Source organism: Podarcis erhardii (genome assembly GCF_964252035.2).
Source record: "Podarcis erhardii genome assembly, chromosome: 10".
Classification (NCBI taxonomy): Eukaryota; Metazoa; Chordata; class Lepidosauria; order Squamata; family Lacertidae; genus Podarcis; species Podarcis erhardii.
In genome coordinates this window covers 68,591,884-68,612,886 of record NC_138500.1, presented here as the reverse complement: position 1 = coordinate 68,612,886, position 21,003 = coordinate 68,591,884, and the positions used below count along the sequence as shown (strand labels likewise).

Genomic DNA, 21,003 nt, shown 5'->3' with positions numbered 1-21,003 from the left:
TTTTCCTAAGCCGCTAAGCCGCTTATCAGCTGATCCGCTAAAAGCCGCTAAACCGCTAAGCTGTCAATGGGCTTGCTTCGCAAGACGAAAAAACCGCTATACGAAGAGCCTCACGGAACGGATTAATTTCGTCTTGCGAGACACCACTGTATGTTTTTTCGTGTTTTACCACTAATACTGGCCACAGCTCATTCTGGGAGGCTGTTGTCTTCCTGCATGGCCGGGGGAAGGGCTACCTCTGGCCGCACTGGACCTTACAGGTGAGGTGGGCCTCACCCACAAGATCAATTGGGGACGGGGGCATGACAGCTGCACCCAGTCCGGCCCTGGTGTATTTAATGGAGCGGCTAGGTGCAGGCTGTCCTCTTTGCCATGTAAGACAGATACACAGGAAGCAACAATACCAGTGTCACCAGAAGGCAGTCTCCTTCTCCCAATTTAGATTCTTAAGACAAATGATATTGAAGAGGAAAAAAACAGATCTTGGGCTATAAATCTAGTGGTTCACATTTCCAAGCATTCAATTCAGGCTACTAACTTTTTGTCTCCATCTCCAATCTTCTCATGAAGATTACGCTGGTACATAAGCAGATTGTTCAAAGCCCAACATGCAGCCTCCTAGTGAAGGGAGGAACAACAAAAGAGACTATTTGGTCAAGAAATTCAGTTAAACCTTTCCAAACTATTCCAAGAAGAATCATCAATATAATTCATGGCCACAGCATGTACTTCAGTCTAAAGTGCTAAGACAGTTTCTCCCTAGTGGCTGATGTAACTGAGACGCAAGGGAGATTACTGTACTGTTGTTACCCCGTTTCCCCGAAAATAAGACAGTGTCTTATATTAATTTTTGCTCCCAAAGATGCGCTAGGTCTTATTTTCAGGGGATGTCTTATTTTTCCATGAAGAAGAATATGGTACACATTTATTGTCTAATTGGGAGTCAGCCAGACTCCATCAGGGCAAAGCGAGCAGCAGGGAGCAGCTTGTCCTGGCAGCCCCCTGGGCTCTCTGATTTAAAGAGACCTTGCACTGCCTAACAGCTCCGGCTGTGCTGTGGCCAATCAGTGAGCTGCGTGGCGGTGCCTGCCACTACGGTCCAGAGGAGTCAGGCGCCTTACGGTAGCTTCGGGGACCTTATATTCCAGAGAGGCCTTATTATCAGGGAGGTCTTATTTTCGGGGGATGCCTTATATTACAGCGAGAGGCAAAACTGGAAGTAGGTCTTATTTTCGGGGGATGTCTTACTTTCGAGAAAACAGGGTAATAAATGATGTGAGCTTAATCTGTAATGTAAAAATTTTTCCAAGTCAGTTTTGATGTCATGTGGATCTCAGCATACAATACTTCACATGAACAGAGAAGTTTAATAAAATATGGCTTGTGGCTAAATTAGAAGGAATGACATCATATATTAGAATAAGATAAGCAGATACAATTGATATAACGGCCTTTTGTATTATCCTGGTTTAGTCTGGGAAGTACAAAATGTATATGCTTGCTTAAAAATCTGGACCAAACAAGATTGTCAAGCAGCAAGAGGTTAGGGATCAAGGAAGCAATAGCATTTAAGCTCCTCCATCCCAAGCCCAAGACTTCAAGCCCTTGGACCCTGCTCTCTGAACCACAGTAAAGTCAAGTCCAACTATGCTAACTACTATCCCTGAGCTTCAGTTCCTCTCCAGTAAAATGAGAACAGAGAAATGAGAACAGAGAACTAAGAAATAAAACAGAGAAACGGTGAAAAAAACCAACCACTTCTGAGAACAAAACCAACCACTTCTGAGAACTGAAGATTGTAAGGTATGATTTGAAACTTAAGAATGCAATACATTAAAAAAATGCAATACATTATTGGCAGCAAATAAATGCTTAAGAAAAATATTTCTACCCAATTTTATTGCTGTTTCTTCTGGTTGCAATTTATATACAGCACATCATTTAGGACTCTTTTCATGTTTCCCAATTCTTTACCTGCAGTTTCTTACCTGTACATCTATATTCTTCCGATGCGATTTTAATGCTTTATAACAGGCTTCCAGCCAACACAATTCTTTTTCTTCCTCCTCCACCTCCTCCTCTTCCAAGTCTCTGCTTAAAAATATTGTTTCCGCTTGGGGAAAAAGTTATTTATTCGCATTTTGAAAGTATGACTATTCCTTTGTTTTCACACTCTAGAACAGACTACTGAAGGTGATGAAACACAATGATCAAAACACTGCTTATCATTAGGAAAACCAAAAGCACAATGACATATTTATAGCAGAAGCATTTTAACAGAAGCTTCAGCAAGCTACCATTTGACTCAAGAATTTAAGACAGCAACTGAATTCTGTTAAAGCTGAAACCCCATCACTGGTACCAATGGACATTTTGATACAGAATGGTGTTCATTAAAACTTTAGACTGTGAACTCCAAGTGCATAGCCAGGATTTGGGGTGGGGGCACGCTCCTTGTTAGGAGGGGCAGACTTCATGTTAGGGTGAGAGCAGAATCTCAGTTAATTAAGTGTTTTTATTGATTTACTTGATCTAGGTGAGGCAGCTGCCACCCCCATGGTGTGTTCCTATTATCTACAATTTGCTTTTCTTTCAGCCAGAATAAGATGCTTTAAAATTAAAAGCAAGCTTATGACTGCTAAGACTATGTGTTAGGTCTGACTTCTATTCCAAGTTTTTAGCTGCTTGACTGTCTTAGTCTTATTACACTCAAACAAAGATGATTTGAGGTTATTTAATACAGCTAATATGTAGTTTTAAAAGGAGATGACACTCATCTGCAAAGACATCTACCTATCTGACCACGAGAAGCCAAACTCTGCAACCACAAGCATATGAAATGCTCACAACCTGCTCCTCCAGGCAAACAAAATGATGCTTTGCATATATATTTTTATCCAGCACTCTGCTTATTCATCTCCTACTTCTGCCTTCCTCGTTTTTTAAAAAAGTTTTTTTTTTTAAAGAATTCTGGAGATTTACCATTTACTAAGCCTTCTCAGGTGTTCTGCTACAGGTTTTCAGCTACATGCGTTGCTTTAGGCCAGAATGGGAATGGTTGCCCTCTTGACAGGGTAAGCAGAAGACGGCCATTCTCCTCTCTCTTTTTAAAAGTCCCATACACAGTGTGGCTTCCCTGTGTCTCACCAGCAAGAGAGCACACACAGAGCGATAGAAAAATAAATAAATACAAGAACAGAAACTCTATGGCACATGATCCACCTCATAGGATGGGTGTACATAGAAAGGCTGTAAGATGCGAAGGTTGAGGGAAATTTCAGGGAGAAAGAAAAGCCCCTGTGCTGCTGACAGGATTGCATAAGAAGTCAGGGGATGTTTGGTGGCCTGCCTGGTAACCTGACTGGAGATGAGGAAGCTATCAGGAGTCTAGATAGAGAAGAAGAGAAACAAAGAACTGGAGTATCTGTTATGAGGTGCCAAAGCAACATTGCCCAAAGCATCCTCATGGTCAATACCTACTCCATCCATAACTTGTGGGTTAATTACATGAATTACAGCTATCATGTTGGAAGTCTCCATTAGATTCAAACATGGGGACCTCAACAATATTTTGTGAGGAACAGGGTCAGGAGCGCCTCCATCCTTTAGGAAGAACATGGATGATTCAATAGGATGTGGCTGCTTTCAGCAGCAAGCAGGAACCTCGTGCTGATCAGCTCTAACAAGAAGTAATGAATGGGCTGCTAAGGGGATACAAAGAAAATGACTATCGGTTCAGAAAAGTGGAAAACACAATAGCGATTTGGGGCAGAGGGGTTATAGCGAAGTGTTTATAGAGTCCTTTGGAGCAGTCTTCCCCAACCTGCTGCTGTCCAAATACTTTGGATTCCAACTCCTATTTGCTTGGCCAAATGTCAGGGATTATGGGAGTTTTAGTCCAACAAAATCTAAAGGGCAGCATATTGGGGAAGACTGGTCTACCTTTTCCCTTACTGGCAAGGCTATTGTTCATTCAATTTTGCAGTCACATATGACAAAAATATTCTATCAGCAAGTTGTAGGAGCGTTGAGAAACATAATTTTTTTAACTTATACAGCTACTTACTGAGAAGAGCCAAGCAACTGAGGCCTGCAGCCTGCAGCTTTGCACTAGCAGGGTATTTTCCAACAGCTGTTACAATGAATTGATGTACATCATTCAATACCAGGATATTGAAAAAGTTTTCTGTATACAAGAGATTTAAAAAAGCTAACTGAGTCGCAAGCAAACACTGGATGCATGCATTTTACATACATATTGCGCAGCAATGGCCATCATATGAAGAAGAAAATAGATATTCATGAAAAGTAAATACAATTTTTCAATCAATGGCCCCAAAATTCTCCTCTCGAAACAACTATGGGTATCTGTACATAGTTGCAAAAGTGGGGGTACATGAACTGGGGTGATAGTGGCTGCAGTGGGAAAACCTTGTTGCTTTATGGAAGGTCCAATCCCTTGCCTGCTTTCTGTTCCTTCTGAGGAATCACAACTATTCAAAGGCATTTAAGATTGGTTTTGGTTTTGCAAGTGTGGCTCTGTAGCCCTCCAGATGTGACTGGACTATTTTTCTGAACACCCTGACCATTGATCATGTTGGCTGGGACGAAGAGGAGCTGGACTCCAACATCTGGAGGGCCACAGGTTCCATATCCCTGCTTTAAAATGGAAACAGTCCCAAGGAGTCAAATTCAAATCTTGAAACCAAAAGCTATGGTTCTACTGGGAAAATCCCTCCCAAGCAGTACCAATATGACACATTAAGTAATGTGGCATTTTGTTTTGTTTTTTCTGGTGGGGCAGCAAATCTAAACACACAACTGTGAGCAGGTCTCTCCTCAATTTCTTCTCACACAAAAGGGGGTTGTTCCTACGATTAAGGCAGCTACACCCAGAAGAGAAAAGGCCTGAACAAATGAGACCTTTTCAGATTATGTAAGTGCCCAAGATCCAAAGAACTCCTTGGATCTTTAGTGAGTGCTTCTGTGCATTCACTGGGGTTTCACAGCTTTATTTTTCAAGTGCAGCTTCTCTTGCTGCACTGGAGACTGCTCCCCCAAAGTCCCCTGAGCTTCAGGAAATATTGTCAGGCAGGATAGAAAGAAGGGCTTCAGAAGCTCCTCTATATTTATGGAGCTCTTTACTATTTTCTCTACAGATAAATTCAGTTTACTCTAGAAATATCACCCATGTTAAATAAAGGGGATCATGTTCTCACCCAGTGCAAGTTTGTGCAACAAGCAGCAGCTCACTTCCTGAATTGGTTCATTGTCGGGGAAATCTTTCATCATTTCAACGATGACATTGTAACACCTCACATTTCCAGACATAAGAATTTCTGCATTGCTAGCTGAAGACAACAGAAGGAATAAACTTATTTGAGAGAAGAAAAATTCATGCACAAGTGTTCTTTTAAAATTGACTGATGGGAATATTAATTCATTGTAAGACTGAAGTGTGCACAACAAAATCACCTTGCGTATTTCTAATACTAGACTAAGCATGGTTTTTTCCCCTGCATTCTTTTTTTTTATAAATTTTTTTATTGGATTTTCACATTTTATAAACACAAACACACAGAAAACAAAAAACAAAAACAAAACATGTATAATTTCATATCCTTACTTTCTTAACCCCACTTCCTGACTTCCCCCCACCCCCCCTTCATACATCCTAGTTCAAATAGTTAGCTCAGCAAGTTCTTATCTCTCATCCTTTACATATTATTGTTGTTTTTTTTTTAAAAAAAAAAATTAGTTCTTATTACTTGGCCAAATTTTACTTATCCAATTTTCTTATATATATTAAATCCTTTTCTAAGGTCGACCCAAATTCCCTTCCACGAATTTCCCCCTTTTTATATTAAATATAGGTCATAATAGCCAAACACAAAGGTCATAAAAATTTTGAAATTCTGTTCTTCCCTCCCTCCCTACCCCGGTTTCTGTCCCTTCCCAAATAAGTGTCCACAAAAACAGTTTTTAGCCTGGATTCCTCACATCTGAGGCCTTCAAGTCTCTGTCAGTCTCTCTCTGCCGGTTTTGTTGGTAATCCTCTTTGTTGGTCATCAGGTCTCGAAGGAGCTCTGGCACAGTCTCATCAGATTCTCTTCCATCCGAAATACTTGATAACAGCTGCTGCAAAAGGTCAACTGATCTCCCATATTCAAAGAGAAAGCCCCAATCATATTTCTTATTTCTTTTAAATTCCAGTGTTCCAAGTGTTCCAGGGGCTTCCTCCTTCCTCTTTCGCATCTTTCGCAGATTTGTAATCCAAAGATTTTCTTCTTTATGTTCTAGCAATGTAGGCTTCTGGTTGGTACTCTCCACCTGTACTTTCTCCGCTCCTTCTTCCCTCTCCTCCAGTTCCAAAGATGTCTCTTCTGATTCGGCTGCAGATTTTTTCCCAGTCAGATCCTTTGTGCATTCAGCAGAGTTGCTTGTTTTAGAGTTCAAGGTTATAAGTTGTTTGTTCATAGCCATGCTCTGCTCTTGCAGTATTCCCACGAGAAAAAACATTCTTTCTATCTCTGCCTGTAGTTTTCCATCTGCAGCCATTGTAATGTTTCAGAGTTCCCCCTAGGGGGATTCTGGTTACTTAATAGTCCTTTCCCAACAGTCTGTTACTTTGTTATTTATAACTACTTTGTTCCCAACCACTTTGATTCAAATGTAACAAATTTAGTCCAGAGAGGTGTTAAATAATAGAATTTTTAACTTCAACTGCCCGTTTGACAGCTCTTTTGACAGCTGTCAAACTCCTTGTTCCTTTTCCTCCAGCTCACACACAGGACGCTCCCGGGTCTGGGGGGGGGGGGGTTAGACAAAAACTTCTAAAATTCCACTCTTATTCTCCAGCACAAATCTTCTTCTGTCAAATTCATGGAAATATTATCTTTTAAACAACACCAAAAAGAAAAGATCTCTCCACCTTAGCTCTCCGATCCTTGCTTTAAATCTTTTGTAGGTAAGGGGGGTGCGGACTTCCCTTTAGCACATCCCCCGGTCGTACCGAATTCAAGGATAAAAGTTTTAAAGTCCAAATTCCATTCTACTCACGGGTTAATTCAAGTCCGAATTTCAGGGGAAAAAGTCAGCGCTCTCCGGCCATGGCTCGCGGCTTCGCTCCACTGCAGTAGCGGTCTACTCACAGCACCACGCCACTCTCCGTACCCTCTCCGTAGCCTTTAAAAAGGCTCTCCGTGGGTCGGGGGGGCGCTTAAGGTGCCCACCGAGTCACCAAGTCCGCAGGCTTCCGCGCCTGCGGTTTCTGAGGGTCCCCGCGTCGCCGTCGCGGTAGGACACGTCCCCAGCAGAGCCGATTCCCTCCGGAGCTCGGAGGGAATCCGCCATTAGCCGATCGCGCTAACCCGGAAGTCTCTTTTTTCCCTGCATTCTGAACAGAACATTCACACTATCTTAGGCGAACACACAGTTTCAATGTACTGTCACAATGTTCAAAACAGAATTCTGAGAAACCTTTATTTTCAAATGTTTTCCACTTTAGCTTTGGCATGCCAGCTGTAGGCTGAGCAGAGAAGAGTGCCAGCAGCCACTATTTCAAAGGCTGACACCCACCCAAAAAAGAATCCCAGTGTGTTGTGTTGAACCTTCCAGTTGTGCTTAGCTCCCTTTCATGCACTGCTTTACTTTACTTCCAATTTTTCACTCCACATCTCCAGGCCAGGAAAAGCTTTGCCTGCTTAATCTTTACATTAGGAACATAGGTAAAAGGTAAAGGATCCCTGGACAGCTAAGTCCAGTCGAATTTAACTATGGAGAACCAGCATTTGTCCGCAAACAACTTTCCAGGTCATATAGCTAGCATGATTAAACCTTTTAAGTATTACACTCATGAGCATTATGGTACAGGAAGCATGGCCAGGAGGCTGTGGGGAGCCCTGCCACTGCTACAAGCAGCAGCTAACCTTTTAAAATTATTTTTAAGAAAGTGAAAAGATGAATGAGAAGAAACCTCCTATAAACCTCATATAAAGTAAGGCAAGTCACTCCCAAAAATTTTTATGGAAGTTTTATGAAATTTGCAGAGAGTCAATCCCTACTAACTCCTGTTTTCATGCAGTACAAATGGTTTCACAAAGGGGATGTGAATTTCAGTACAGCTCTTATAGTGAGGAACTGAGCCAAAACAAAGGTAGCACCCATCTTTCAGTTCAGAAATAATTTTCAGACATCAAATACAGACCAGAGAACACCAATGAACTCTCTTTTAAGAACTGCCCTTCATTTGCAAGTCCAGACAGGAACTGCTGATTAATTCTTAAGGGCACACCCTCACCCCATGCACACTCTAAATATTAAAAACTACAATACTTACGTGGTCCTGCCAATGAATGTAAAGACAACAGGGCAAGGAGCACTAAGTTTTCTTTTTTGGGGAATTTTTTGAGCACATTCAGTATGATCATGTGATCTCTGTCCTCAACAAATTCAATCAGCTGCTCCTCTGGAACTGAATTTTAAAAATAAAGATGTAAAGACATAAGCGCTTTGATACATGTGTAAATTTTCACTCACTGAAGGCAAACTAGGGATACACCTGGGACAACACAAGAGCAGTCTACCAGCAACCAGACCACTATCCATGCTTTCTTCTTCTTTCTAAAGCAAACTTGACTGTTCTAAAGTATAAAGAAGGAATTATGATTCAGATGAGTTAACAATAGGGAAGAAAAATTAAGAGTGAAGCTAGGGAGACATGAACCTGTTAAAAAATAAAATAAAACAGACTCCCAAGCCCAGAGGAAGTACAGTGGTACCTTGGTTCTCGAACTTAATCCATTCCAGGAGTCCGTTTGATTCCCGAAACCATTCAAAAACCAAGGCACGGCTTTCAACTGGCTACAGGAGCTTCCTGCACCCAATCAGAAGCAGCAGAAGCCCCATTGGATGTTTGGCTTCCGAAAAACGTTCACAAACCAGAACACTTACTTCTGAGTTTGCGGCATTCAGGAGCCAATTTGTTCGAAAAACTAAGCCGTTTGGGAACCAAGGTTCCACTGTACCTGCTTTAGCATCCAACCTGCTTTAGCATCCAACCTTCCTCTCTTTCATCTTCACCCACTTCCCTTCTTGGTGTCTTCTCTGTTGCAACTTGGAATTTCATCCATCCCAATCCTCCACATCTGAACTGGTAAAGATATCTTTTATGAATGGATTTCTCCATTCACCTGTGTCATTTCAATCTTCCAATGTTACACAACTAACGTGAGCAAACCACTTGTGTGAGCGCTTATTTTTATTTGATTACTTACCCACTCTTTATCCTAAGGTGGGAGTGTGTCTGCTGGTTGTTGCTAGCTTCTTCACTGGTTCTGTTTTAGCAAAAAATACTTCTACATCTCATCCACCTGAGAGATGTGCCAACTCCAGACAGGAGGGCAGTCTGCACATCTCATAGGCAGTGGAAGCCACAGGTTTTTTTGGGGGGGGGGGTTGGGGGGGTGGATCAGCAGGGAGAGAATTATTCCCCCTTGTTTAGAATGTGTGTTGGTTGTCTGCACAATAGGAATTTTGTACAGGATAGAGAGGAAAAGGAATAGGAAGAGTGACACATTTCCATTTCCTGTCTGGTCCAAAATATAGTTTTCATGAATGCCTGATTCTTCCTGTACAGACCAAATGTATTTACTCCACTGTATTCCAACTCCCCTCTCTAGGGAATTCTTTCTAGCTCTAGCTATTGCCTTGATACTAACAACAGTTGTTGGGTATGAGCTCTGGTGAACAAAAACAAGACCATTAACTACAAAAGTGACTTTTTATTTTACTTACTTTCCTTATAGCAGCATGCAGGAGGATTTTGAACACAGAACACAGGAAACTGCCATATACTGAGTGAGACCACTGGTCCATCTAACTCAGTATTGTCCATGCTGATTAGAAGCGGTTTTCCATGTTTTCAGACCAAGGTCCCTCCCAGACCTACCTGAAGATTCTGGATATTGTACCTGGGGCCTTGTGTGTGCTAAGCACGCACTCTATCGCTGAGTTGCAGTCCTTACTGATGAACCAACTTTATACAATTTTCTTTTTATTATCATCTTCCAAACAAAACACAAGTCAGAACAAAGGTCTCTGGACTGTCGTATAATTAAAGGATAGTAGATAGACAATCTCCAAATAAAATTAGATTTTAAAAATAAAAGTCTACTAGGAAGTTCTGAAATCCCTACTGTACATGGCAAATTGTGGGAAGAATAATGTGTAACACCTTTTCAGCATCAAACAAGTTTATTGAGTTCGATCTGCTTACAGAAAATGATTTTTTTAAAAAGCAAAACTGTACCATTTTCAGAAGAGGATTTCCAAGGTTAAAATAGATTTTTTGGCATGAACTGACCAGTTTTTGGTGCTATTAACTAAATGTTAAATTCACAAAAACTGTGGGTGGATGTTTAATAGGCCAAGCTCTACCACAAGATCCAAGAGATGCCCGTGATCCAGATACAACATTTGTGTATTGACCGTATGCCATTACCACTCCTGCTGCTGTGTCACAGAAGATTTGCAGCTGGCCACAGCAGTCACAAAATTTCCAGACGCAAGCAAAGGAGCACTAAAGGCAACTGCATAGCACCTCTTTTATGCCTTGGGTTTTCCAGTGCTTGGCAGGGCAAGGAATGTATTGAAAGGAATGAAGGGTGGGATTTGCTTTGACACCAATCAGTAGACAGACAGGCTAATTAAAGACTATAAAGGTACCAATTCAACATCAAGTGATCTGGGATAGTGTCCTTATTTCCTGGACAGTCTGTAGCTCCCTGCACCAGTGATGATGCAGATATCCACACACTCCTGCGGCTGTCAATCTTAGGAAAAGGTGGTTTCTTTAATCAATATCACCTTGGCTAATCAACTCTTCTTGTAAGCAGCAGCTTACAATTGCAGGTTATCATTGCTACCCACCCAGAACTACTGCTGTCACCCAGAACTACTGCTGTCACTTTATTTTCCAAAATAGTGCTTGAAAAATGAGTAATTTAAATGATTCAGTTGAGAATTTAACTACAAAGTATTTTCTTCCAGAACACCTTATTTCACAAACATATTTTGTGTTTCATCAGGCAACACCAAGAACTTGAAGAGCACAAATAGCTGTTCTCACGATTTACCTTTTTCAAGAAGCACGTGCAAAGCTTTACATCCATATTTCTGGATCTCCTCATTATCAGAAAATGTGTCCATGGCATCAAATATCAGTAAAAATACGTCTGTTCCTTCCTCCAAGAGAAGAAGTGTTATTACATCTAAAAATGGGGGGGGGGGGAGTTGCAGGTTTACCAAAGTATTTCTTTTTTTCTGCAGTCACAAACCACTTTAAAAATACATTATCTCAGAATTGGATTGTCAAAAATAAGCCACAAAGATTCAGTGGGATTTACTCCCAGGTATGCATGTAGATTGCACGCCAAAATTACACAACAATCTGATGCATGTTTATGTAGAATGGAAGTACAACCCACTGCATTTGATGGGACTTCCTACTAGGAATGGGCAATTTGTCAGATTCTTCCAATCTTAATTTCAGACCTCCACATTTCCACATCAGTTTGTGATTAAAAACAAAAACCAGGATAATTTATCACCATTTTAGTGCACATTTCTCCTGATAAACACATTTTTGTGTGCAATTTTGCCTGTGCACATATTTTTGTAAAGCAATTTCCCACACTGTAATGCATTTTGTATGTAATTTTCACTAACATATGCAATTACACACACACTTTAACCTAGTATACACACTTTTGTACATAATGCTTGGCATTGGAAAATTCTGAAAAGTGTGAATTATTTTACAGCACTGTATATGGATTACATAAATTCACCTTTACACACAAACTGAATTGAATTTCTTCCCCATCCCTACTTACTACCAAATAAATATTGTACTAGAACAGAATCCTTAATCCTACTGTCAATCCATTACCGTTATCATAAAAAATGGCAATGTCCTCAAAAGTAAAAGTGTTAGTAGCCATTTTACACATTTTCTGCATCTATATAATTTGATAATAGGCAATGCAGTATTCAAGCAAAAAACATAACTGTGTTAAAGGTAAAGGTACCCCTGCCCGTACGGGCCAGTCGTGACCTTATCTCGCTCAAGAGGCCGGGAGCCGGCGCCGTCCACTTCTGGGTCACGTGGCCAGCGTGACGAAGCTGCAACTGGTGAGCCAGCACCAGTGCCGCACACGGAAACGCCGTTTACCTTCCCGCTATAAAGCGGTACCTATTTATCTACTTGCACTTAGGGGTGCAAGACTGGCAGCGTTCTGTACAGTATTCTAACCCTAAGTAATTATAACACTTGGAAAAGGAAGTACCTGAAGAGAGAAGCATATTTAATGCTTTGAGGCCAACTGTTGAAAGGTGTATGTTCACATTGTGGTTTTTAAGCATCTTAAGAATGTGCCTGAAGTGCAAACAGAAAAAATGAACTTGATACCAGAACAAAACACTCAAATTAGGTTTCAAGAAAGCTAGTATTTTCCTTCCACATCAGAGTTAATAAAAATCACAACATGACATACATAGATGTTTCTAGTTGCTCTAGTTGAGTGCAACAATGAATAACTACCAACTGAGATGGACATATGCTTCAAAAGACACAACTAGCTAATGGAATCTGAATGAATATCACAACATGGGTGAATATCCAGATGTATATCTCACTATCTATATCAGGTGGTTGTCATCAAATATCTGCCGGTATACTGAGCATTCAGACCTCTAGGGACCCTCTCACACCACCCAAATAATCAAAGGGAGCCAAATTGATTAGAGCAGGGCAGCCCAACTTTTCAGACCAAATGGGGTCCAAAAGTACTTCGACACATAACCCACAGGCCACACACTGCCTTGTTGTGCAGAGGTGGGGGGAGCACAGTCAAAATTTGACACACCCCGCCCCCTCATACTGCCTTTCCAAAGCTGGATAAGTGAGGAGCCAGGCTTTGAGAAGGAGGCGTAAGGCTCTAACAGGGTCCTAGAACCCTCCCACCTCCTTCCCAAAGCTGAGAAAGCACGAACTAGGCTTGGGGAAAGAGGCTGGAGGACTCTAGGACCCTGTCAGAGCCCTCACACCTCCTTGCCAAAGTCCAGCACTTCACAGGAGGGTAAGGGGCATGAAATGTTGCCAAGAGCTGCTAAAAAAGGGCTTGAGGACTGCGTGTTGGACTGCCCTGGGTTAGAGTGTTAGATTGGGGAGACTAAAATTCAAATACTCAGCCATGAATTTCAAAAGCCCTAGGCCAGTCACTATCAAATCAGCCTAACCTACCTCAAAGTGTTCCAGGAATGAAAAGGGGATAGAACTGCTCTAAGGTCCTTGGTGGTGGTGAGGATGTGAATGGGATACAAGTGTAATAAAATAAATAAGGATCTCCTGGATTATCAGAGGAAGATGCTATGCATTCTCCCCACTCCGTGCATATACTTGAACCAAAATGAGTTCTGGCTGAAGGGACTGGCATTGTTGCTGAGGATATAGCAGGGCTCATAGGCAAACAACGACCAAATGACCTTGACCACTACCCCTTTGCATACAAATGCATGGAGGTGCTCATATAGCAAAGTATTTGTAAGATACTGGTGAAATGCAATGCAAATGAAAGCTTCTACATGATTCATACATGGTCCTGCAATGACTTCAAATCACTGTTGGACTTCTGCCAATAAGACAGAGCATCCTCAGCTTTTTGCACTAACTATAGGAAGAGTGATTTAGCTGTTGTTGAAGAGGTTTGAGACATTTAGAAAGGAAGATTCAGCTTAACACACTAATTAAGCATGATACTTGTTAAGCTGCCATGGTGCATTGTCAATATTTATTATGCTGCACAGGGTACTCCAAGGCACAACTGTCTCCTGTGCAACCGCCTTGTATCATTAAACTGCACTGACAGACTCCAAGGAAAGATTCAAATCAGCTTAAAACCTTGTCACATGCCAGGGTGATATTTCCCCAAAGGGTCTAATTATTAGCTTTGCATTCAGTGCATGTAAATAAGTGTCAAAGATATGCAGAAGTGAAGGGATAGGGCAAATTTCCTCCAAACTTTTAGAATGGCTCCACAGGCTATGGAATACAACGTCTTAGGTAGCAGTGCTGTATACCTTCAACTCATCCCACATTCAACTGTGTACAGCGATAAAAGAATAAGAAGATATAGTCAGATATGAAGTTCTTTCATGTCATTTGGCAGTAGTGAAAGTAGGAGCACTGTCAGTTTCATAAGAGAAAAAATGGATTGCTCTCAGAATATAATCCAGGGAGGGCAAGCAGTGCTTAATCTTTAACAAGAAAGACAGCTCAAATCTATGTGGCATCCTTGCGGTCTGCCCTGGGGATAATTAATTTTAAGAGTATGACAACGGCAACCTATTCTTAGTGATGAAAGTTGCTCTGCATATGCTCAGTGGTCATTTTGGGGATCAAATAGAACTGAACAAAAATGTTTTTAGCAGGCAGCAAGGCAATTGCCTGGTGTCAGTTTATACATGTGTGTATAAACACAAACACACAGAGAACATCTGGCTTTGCTGTCAATCTTATTCTTCCCTTAATGTGTCAGGTGGGTTTCCAACTTTCTTAATGTGGCACATCTGCTTTTATATTATATATTGTATTGTTATTCCTCAAGAACAACAGATCTTCAGAATTTTTTACCTTCCCAGTTGCACATGCTGTGTTCAAGTACTGCAATTTAACTTAAATGCTAATGCCACATGTGCAGCTTAGAACTGTATATTATTTAGAGTCAATGGTGAGCATTGAGATAGGCAAGTTTGCCAATGATACTAAATCATGCAGGGTGGTTAAAATGAAGAGAGATTGTGAAGGGTTCCAAAAGGATATCTCCAAACTGGGTTTATGGACAATGCACTTCAATGGCAAATGCAATTCAATGTGGTTGGCACACTGGGAGAAAAAAAATTGTAATTTCACACCAACACTCATGGGGTCTAAACTAGTGAAACCTTGGAATTGTAGTGTATAGCTCCATGAAGGCATTGAGCCAGTGTGTGGCAGCTGTGAAGAACACAAGTGTCATGGTAGGAATCATTAAGAAAGAAACTGAAAATAAAAACATCAGTATCATAAAGCCATTATACAATTATACGGTGTAAACATATTTTGAATACTGTGCACAGTTTTCATCGCCCCACCTCAAAAAGGGTATTGTAGAGCAGGAAAAGGTTTGGGAAAAGGAAACCAAAATGATCAAGAGAATGGAGCAACTCCCTTATAAGGAAAGGTTGCGGTTTTTTAGTTTAGAGAAAAGGTAAGGGGAGAAAGAGTTGTATGAAATGAAGCATGGTGTGGAGAAAATGGATTAAGAAAAGTTTCTCTCCCTCTCATTAACACTTGAACTCAGGGCTATCCAGTGAAACTGAGTGTTGGAAGATTCAGAGTTAAACTGTGGATTTCACTCCCAAAAGTAGTAGTGTTTGATTATTTTTAAGAAGGATTAGGGAAATTTGTGGAAGATAAGTGTATCAGTGGCTACCAGCCGCAATGGTTATGCTTTGCCTCCATGGCCGGAGCTAGTATGCGTGTGAATACCATTTGCTGGAAACAGCAGGAGGGGACAGGAGTTAACCTGCTACAGTTTGGCAGGTCTATCAAATGATGGATTTTCTTCTCGATTTCTGAAAAAGTATACGTTTATGTGATCTTACAAAACATTTTGGCTGGATCCAAAAGTGTCCTCCTGCCAATGAAAGGGCTTGAGCCCTGTGAACAGAGGGGGGGGGGGATTTTCGCCAAACCCCCCTCATACCCAAGTATAATTTCACTTGCTGCTATGGTTACCCACCTACCTAAGGCAGATTGTTTAAGGGTACAGGAAGAAGGCAGAATTGAGATGCTGCAGCACCCCATTTAATAGGCAGAACTCCACACATGTAACTCCAACTCTGTGTTTATCAAGGGACAAACGTCATGAAAATTAGGAGTAGGAAATATGAGCTGTGTAAGCCTATGAACTAATATAGTAAGAAGCAGCTACCAATATGAAGGTAGGGTAAAAAAACACGCAGAAAATTATTAGTTCACTACTCAGATCAACTGTAAAACATATTGCGGAAACCTCTCTCCCAGTATTCACAACCTCAAAAGCTGTTTAAAGACAGAAGTGAAATGTTTTCACATCCCCTACTTCCTGAAAGCTCTGTGACAAAACAGATGTTGAAATATTCAGAAAGTAACTTTACTTTTTTTCCTCCTTGAAAATGGTTACTATTTACCACAACATTAGTCATCAGACCCAAGGGAAAAGGTAGGCTGCCTGGGCAGATTTAGCCTAGTTCTACAACAGAAACATCCAAGAGTCCTGTGGCATGTTAAAGACTAACACATTCATTACGGGAAAAGCTTTCATGAAAAATTCATCAGTTACAGAAGTTTCTGTTCTCTAAAAAGGGGCAGATATTTTTCTGAAAGTTTTAATCATCTTACAGCACTGCTGTTGTGTGTACATTTTTAAGATTTCCTTTAGCATATCCAGGTCATCCGCTTGATACTAATATACAAATATACACAATAGCCAAAATAAGCATTAATATCACTTTTCCGTGATTTTTTACTCAGCTCATAAGAAAGAGAGATGGACTTATTACCACCCTAAAAACTCATTAAAAGCTAGATACACTTAGGTAAAACTAAGAATGTAATGAGAAAAAGCCTATCTTCTCCAAACCTTCCACCTAGGCCCCTTTTGTGCTATAGAAGTTGTTTCCCAAATTAGCTCTACCCTACCTCACTGGAAGGATAGATCGTGAAGCTGAGGCTCCAATACTTTGGCCACCTCATGAGAAGAGAAGACTCCCTGGAAAAGACCCTGATGTTGGGAAAGATGGACGGCACAAGAAGAAGGGGACGACAGAGGACAAGATGGTTGGACAATGTTCTCGAAACTACGAACATGAGTTTGACCAAACTGCGGGAGGCAGTGGAAGACAGGAGGGCCTGGCGTGCTCTGGTCCATGGGGTCACGAAGAGTCGGACACGACTAAACGACAACAACCTCACGCATTTGTAATCAATTTCCTCTGCAAGAAACTTAATAATAATAATAGTAATAATATTTATACCCCACCCATTTGCTTCTTTGAAGCTTATGCACAGATCCTATAAGCAGTACAATGTCTTGTTGGAAGGAAAATGATGTAAACTGGAGGGGAATATAATCTGAACAGTGGTTCCATCTGGGCAGAACCCCTTGTGTTACAATGCCACAGCCTTGTGTAGCAGGAGTTTTTGGTGATTGGTTCTAACAGAGGTGAGTGGGAGACAATCTCAGATTTTATTAAGTAGGTCCTGAATCAGCTTAATTTAGGCTCCCTCAGGCCTGAAGAACGCCACAGTCACCTTTGACTGGACCTAACCATGCAGGGGTCCTTTACCTTCTTAGTCTGGCTGGTGTGGTTAAGAGCAGAATCTGATTGGCTGAAGGTCCAGTCAGGTGGGAGTTATATGTCACAGGGAAGTCAACTGTCAGTTAAGGAAAAGCAGTTGAGGAGGTGGAAGAGAAAGGAGTTGATGAGGAAGGAGTGAGCAATTCCCTTTTGGGATTATAGGGACAGAACTGCCCAAACTGTATAGAAATTTATTTATGTACGCTACTACAGCAGCAAGAATATTACTGGCCCAGATATGGAAAAAAGAAGTCCCAGAAAAGGAAGAATGAATTCAAAAATTTATGGAATATGCAGAAATGGCGAAACTTACCGGAAGAGTAAGAAATCAAGATAACCAACTTTTTATAAAAGAATGGAAATGGTTTATTGAATATCTACAAATAAATTGTAAACAGATAAGAACATTGGCAGGATTATTGTAATAACCTGCAGTTTTATAAAAGTATATATTAAAGTAGATGAACAAATGAGTAAACTAAGTTAATTTGGATATGCAGAAAATATTAAAAATAAATTTAAGGAACTGCAGAAAGAGGGGGAAGTCAAGTTTTGAAATGTTAAAATGATTATAAAATTATTGAAATGTATAAAATTGAAAATCATAAATAAAATTGTAATAAAAAAGGAAGGAATGAGCAAAGGACCAGAGGGAAAAGCTGAGGAGAATAGCTAAGGCCTGGATATTAATACCGTACTTTTCGGACCATAACACGCAGTTTTCCCTCCCTAAAAGATAAAGGGAAATGTGTGTGCGTGTTATGGAGCGAATGCAGGCGGGAGGAGCCGCTCTTGCTGCCTTTTCGGCAGCCTCTCCTCTCCTCCTCCGTCGCTGGGAGGGAAGCCGGCACAGCTGAGCACAGCCTGTCTGCCTGCTTGCTGGCTTGTCTACTCTATGGCTTTTCGGCAGCCTCTCCTCTCCTCCTCCGTCGCTGGGAGGGAAGCCGGCACAGCTGAGCACAGCCTGTCTGCCTGCTTGCTGGCTTGTCTACTCTATGGCTTTTCGGCAGCCTCTCCTCTCCTCCTCCGTCGCTGGGAGGGAAGCCGGCACAGCTGAGCACAGCCTGTCTGCCTGCTTGCTGGCTTGTCTACTCTATGGCTTTTCGGCAGCCTCTCCTCTCCTCCTCCGTCGCTGGGAGGGAAGCCGGCACAGCTGAGCACAGCCTGTCTGCCTGCTTGCTGGCTTGTCTACTCTATGGCTTTTCGGCAGCCTCTCCTCTCCTCCTCCGTCGCTGGGAGGGAAGCCGGCACAGCTGAGCACAGCCTGTCTGCCTGCTTGCTGGCTTGTCTACTCTATGGCTTTTCGGCAGCCTCTCCTCTCCTCCTCCGTCGCTGGGAGGGAAGCCGGCAACAGCTGAGCGCATTCAGATTCTCAGTGTCTGCCTGCTCTATGGTTCTCCCTTACACACATGTAAGCGGCTCTGCTTTCTTTACAATGAGCTGGAAGGAGGGACAAAGAGGGCATCCCCTTCCGTCCATCCCCCAGCACCTCACCGGTAAATTCAAACAAAGCGGCTTACAAGGCTCGTGTCCCTGTGTCTCCTCCTCCTCTTTTTGCTCCCGTTCGAGGCAAGGCAGCTGCACAAATGTGAGTTCCCCCTCTCTCTTCCTTCCCTCCCTCCCTTCCTCTTCCAACTTAAAACAATATTGGGGGGCAGCCAGGTAAGCCCCACCTCACATACCACAATGGGGGGTGGGGGATGACTCCCTCAAATATTTAATGGGGTGAAAACATAATGGCACTTGGTGAAGGAGGAAATCGTTGCACAGTCATTCAAAAAATGTGGCATTAGCAATGGTTTGGATGCAAAAGAAGATGAGATTTTATATGAAGATGGCGAAGAAAGTGATGCCAGTGATTGTGAGCAGCTGAACTTCATAGATTCTGACTCTAGCACTGATGAGTTCTTGGGGTTCACAGAAGACTAGAAGAGTACTCGAACCTAAAATTCTCTCTTCATTTGTTAATGACAGTGATGATGGTTCTTAATGCCACTGTTGACTGCTGTTCACTTTACATGGTTGTAATATGATTCTGATATACCGGTTGTTTATTAAATAGTTTAGTACAACATTTGATTCAGAATATTTTTTTTCCTGTTTTCCTCCTCTAAAAACTATGTGCGTGTTATGGTCAGGTGCGTGTTATAGAGCGAAAAATACGGTACTTTGTGTGTTGTTAATACTTGTGTGGTCAAGATTGGAAGGGACCTGGTGATTGAGTTGGGCTGAGAAGTTCTTCTGAGATTACACAAGTGGCCTAACCTCTCCAAGCATCCAGCACACTGGTACCTCAAGTTGCATTCCACTCGTTATGGACTTTCAGCTTACAAACGCAGCATGCTCACATGAGCGATCTGCGCGCTATGCACATGAGCAGAACCACTGGATCGTGCCGCACACATGTGCAGAAGAGGCGCTCTAGTTGCAGACTTTTCGGGGTGCAAACAGCACCCCAAAATGGATTAAGTCTGCCACTAGAGGTACCGCTGTACAAGCAGATTTAGGAGGGAGGCTGTCTTCAGCAGCTGGACTGGGTTGTGGGAGTAATTGGCTCAGGTGGAAGTTAATGGAATTTGGCCTGAGGTAAAAGCCACTAAAAGGCTGGGGTCAGCAACATTGTCTTGAGGCTACAGAAACTCTTGTCAAGCACTTTTAAGACCTTAATGTAAATACTGTAATGCTGCTTCCTTATGTACATAGTTTCCACTCAATAAAACAATCTTAGGTAAAATATCGTCCTTTGTCTAGTGCTGGCATCCACTTCACATCTAAGCTTAATACACTAGCTACCAGCAGGTTTTGTTAACATTCTGAAAGAATTGGTGGCAGTGGAAAATTAAAAAACACAGATGTCTAAACCTGTTTTTCACATAGTGAGGCTGAGACAATCAGGTATTCCTGACATCAGATATTATATTCTGGTCCACAGTAACAACATGCAAAATTAAACACCAACTTATTATATTTACAACTGTTCTTTCTTCTCTTCTTAGAACGATTCATACATTTGGTTATTAAGTCAAAGGAGAAGAAGCAAATCTTCTGCCAACAGTTAGTGACAATTTATTATTCACTTGTTTTTAGTTTAAGTTATCAATATTCTTGCAGGGAACTCTGTCAAAACACATATTTTAAAACAATACAAATGCACTAGGTGATAAACAGCTTTTAAACATAACAGTAAACATTTACACTAAAGTCACCCTGCCACAAAATAATAAAACCAAACCAAACACAACAATCCATTTATACATTAGAAAAGCTAAAATGGCACACCACTCTAGGAATTTCTTTCCATATTTAGTTTCTTTCCAAACCTAGCGAACAGCCCCACAATCTCAAATGGGAAATTATTAGGTCAAAAAAACAACAACCCCCACAACTCTTGCCCCAAAACTGTGATAAAAGTAAGGCTTGCTTGATTTTGCCCAGAAACTGAAATAGTTAACAAAGGTTTAGAGAAGAATATTATATTTCTCCAGTAATAACAGTAATTTCTATGTATTTCCATTTTGTGGAAACACTGAATTGTACACATTACACTATTTTTTAAACATG

General features: G+C 41.5%; 1 protein-coding gene across 2 annotated transcripts in view; it reads right to left on the bottom strand.

Moving 5' to 3' along the window:
- LRRK2 (leucine rich repeat kinase 2) overlaps positions 1-21,003 on the bottom strand; it is an 82,817-nt gene that overhangs the window by 55,815 nt on the left and 5,999 nt on the right. For both annotated transcript variants that reach the window (XM_081878454.1, XM_081878455.1), the window contains 7 exons: positions 12,348-12,436; positions 11,136-11,270; positions 8,339-8,473; positions 5,220-5,351; positions 4,067-4,186; positions 1,989-2,113; positions 539-618 (listed from right to left, as the gene is read on the bottom strand). In XM_081878454.1, coding sequence (XP_081734580.1) covers positions 539-618; positions 1,989-2,113; positions 4,067-4,186; positions 5,220-5,351; positions 8,339-8,473; positions 11,136-11,270; positions 12,348-12,436 — 816 coding nt within the window. The remainder of the gene's footprint in view (positions 1-538; positions 619-1,988; positions 2,114-4,066; positions 4,187-5,219; positions 5,352-8,338; positions 8,474-11,135; positions 11,271-12,347; positions 12,437-21,003) is intronic.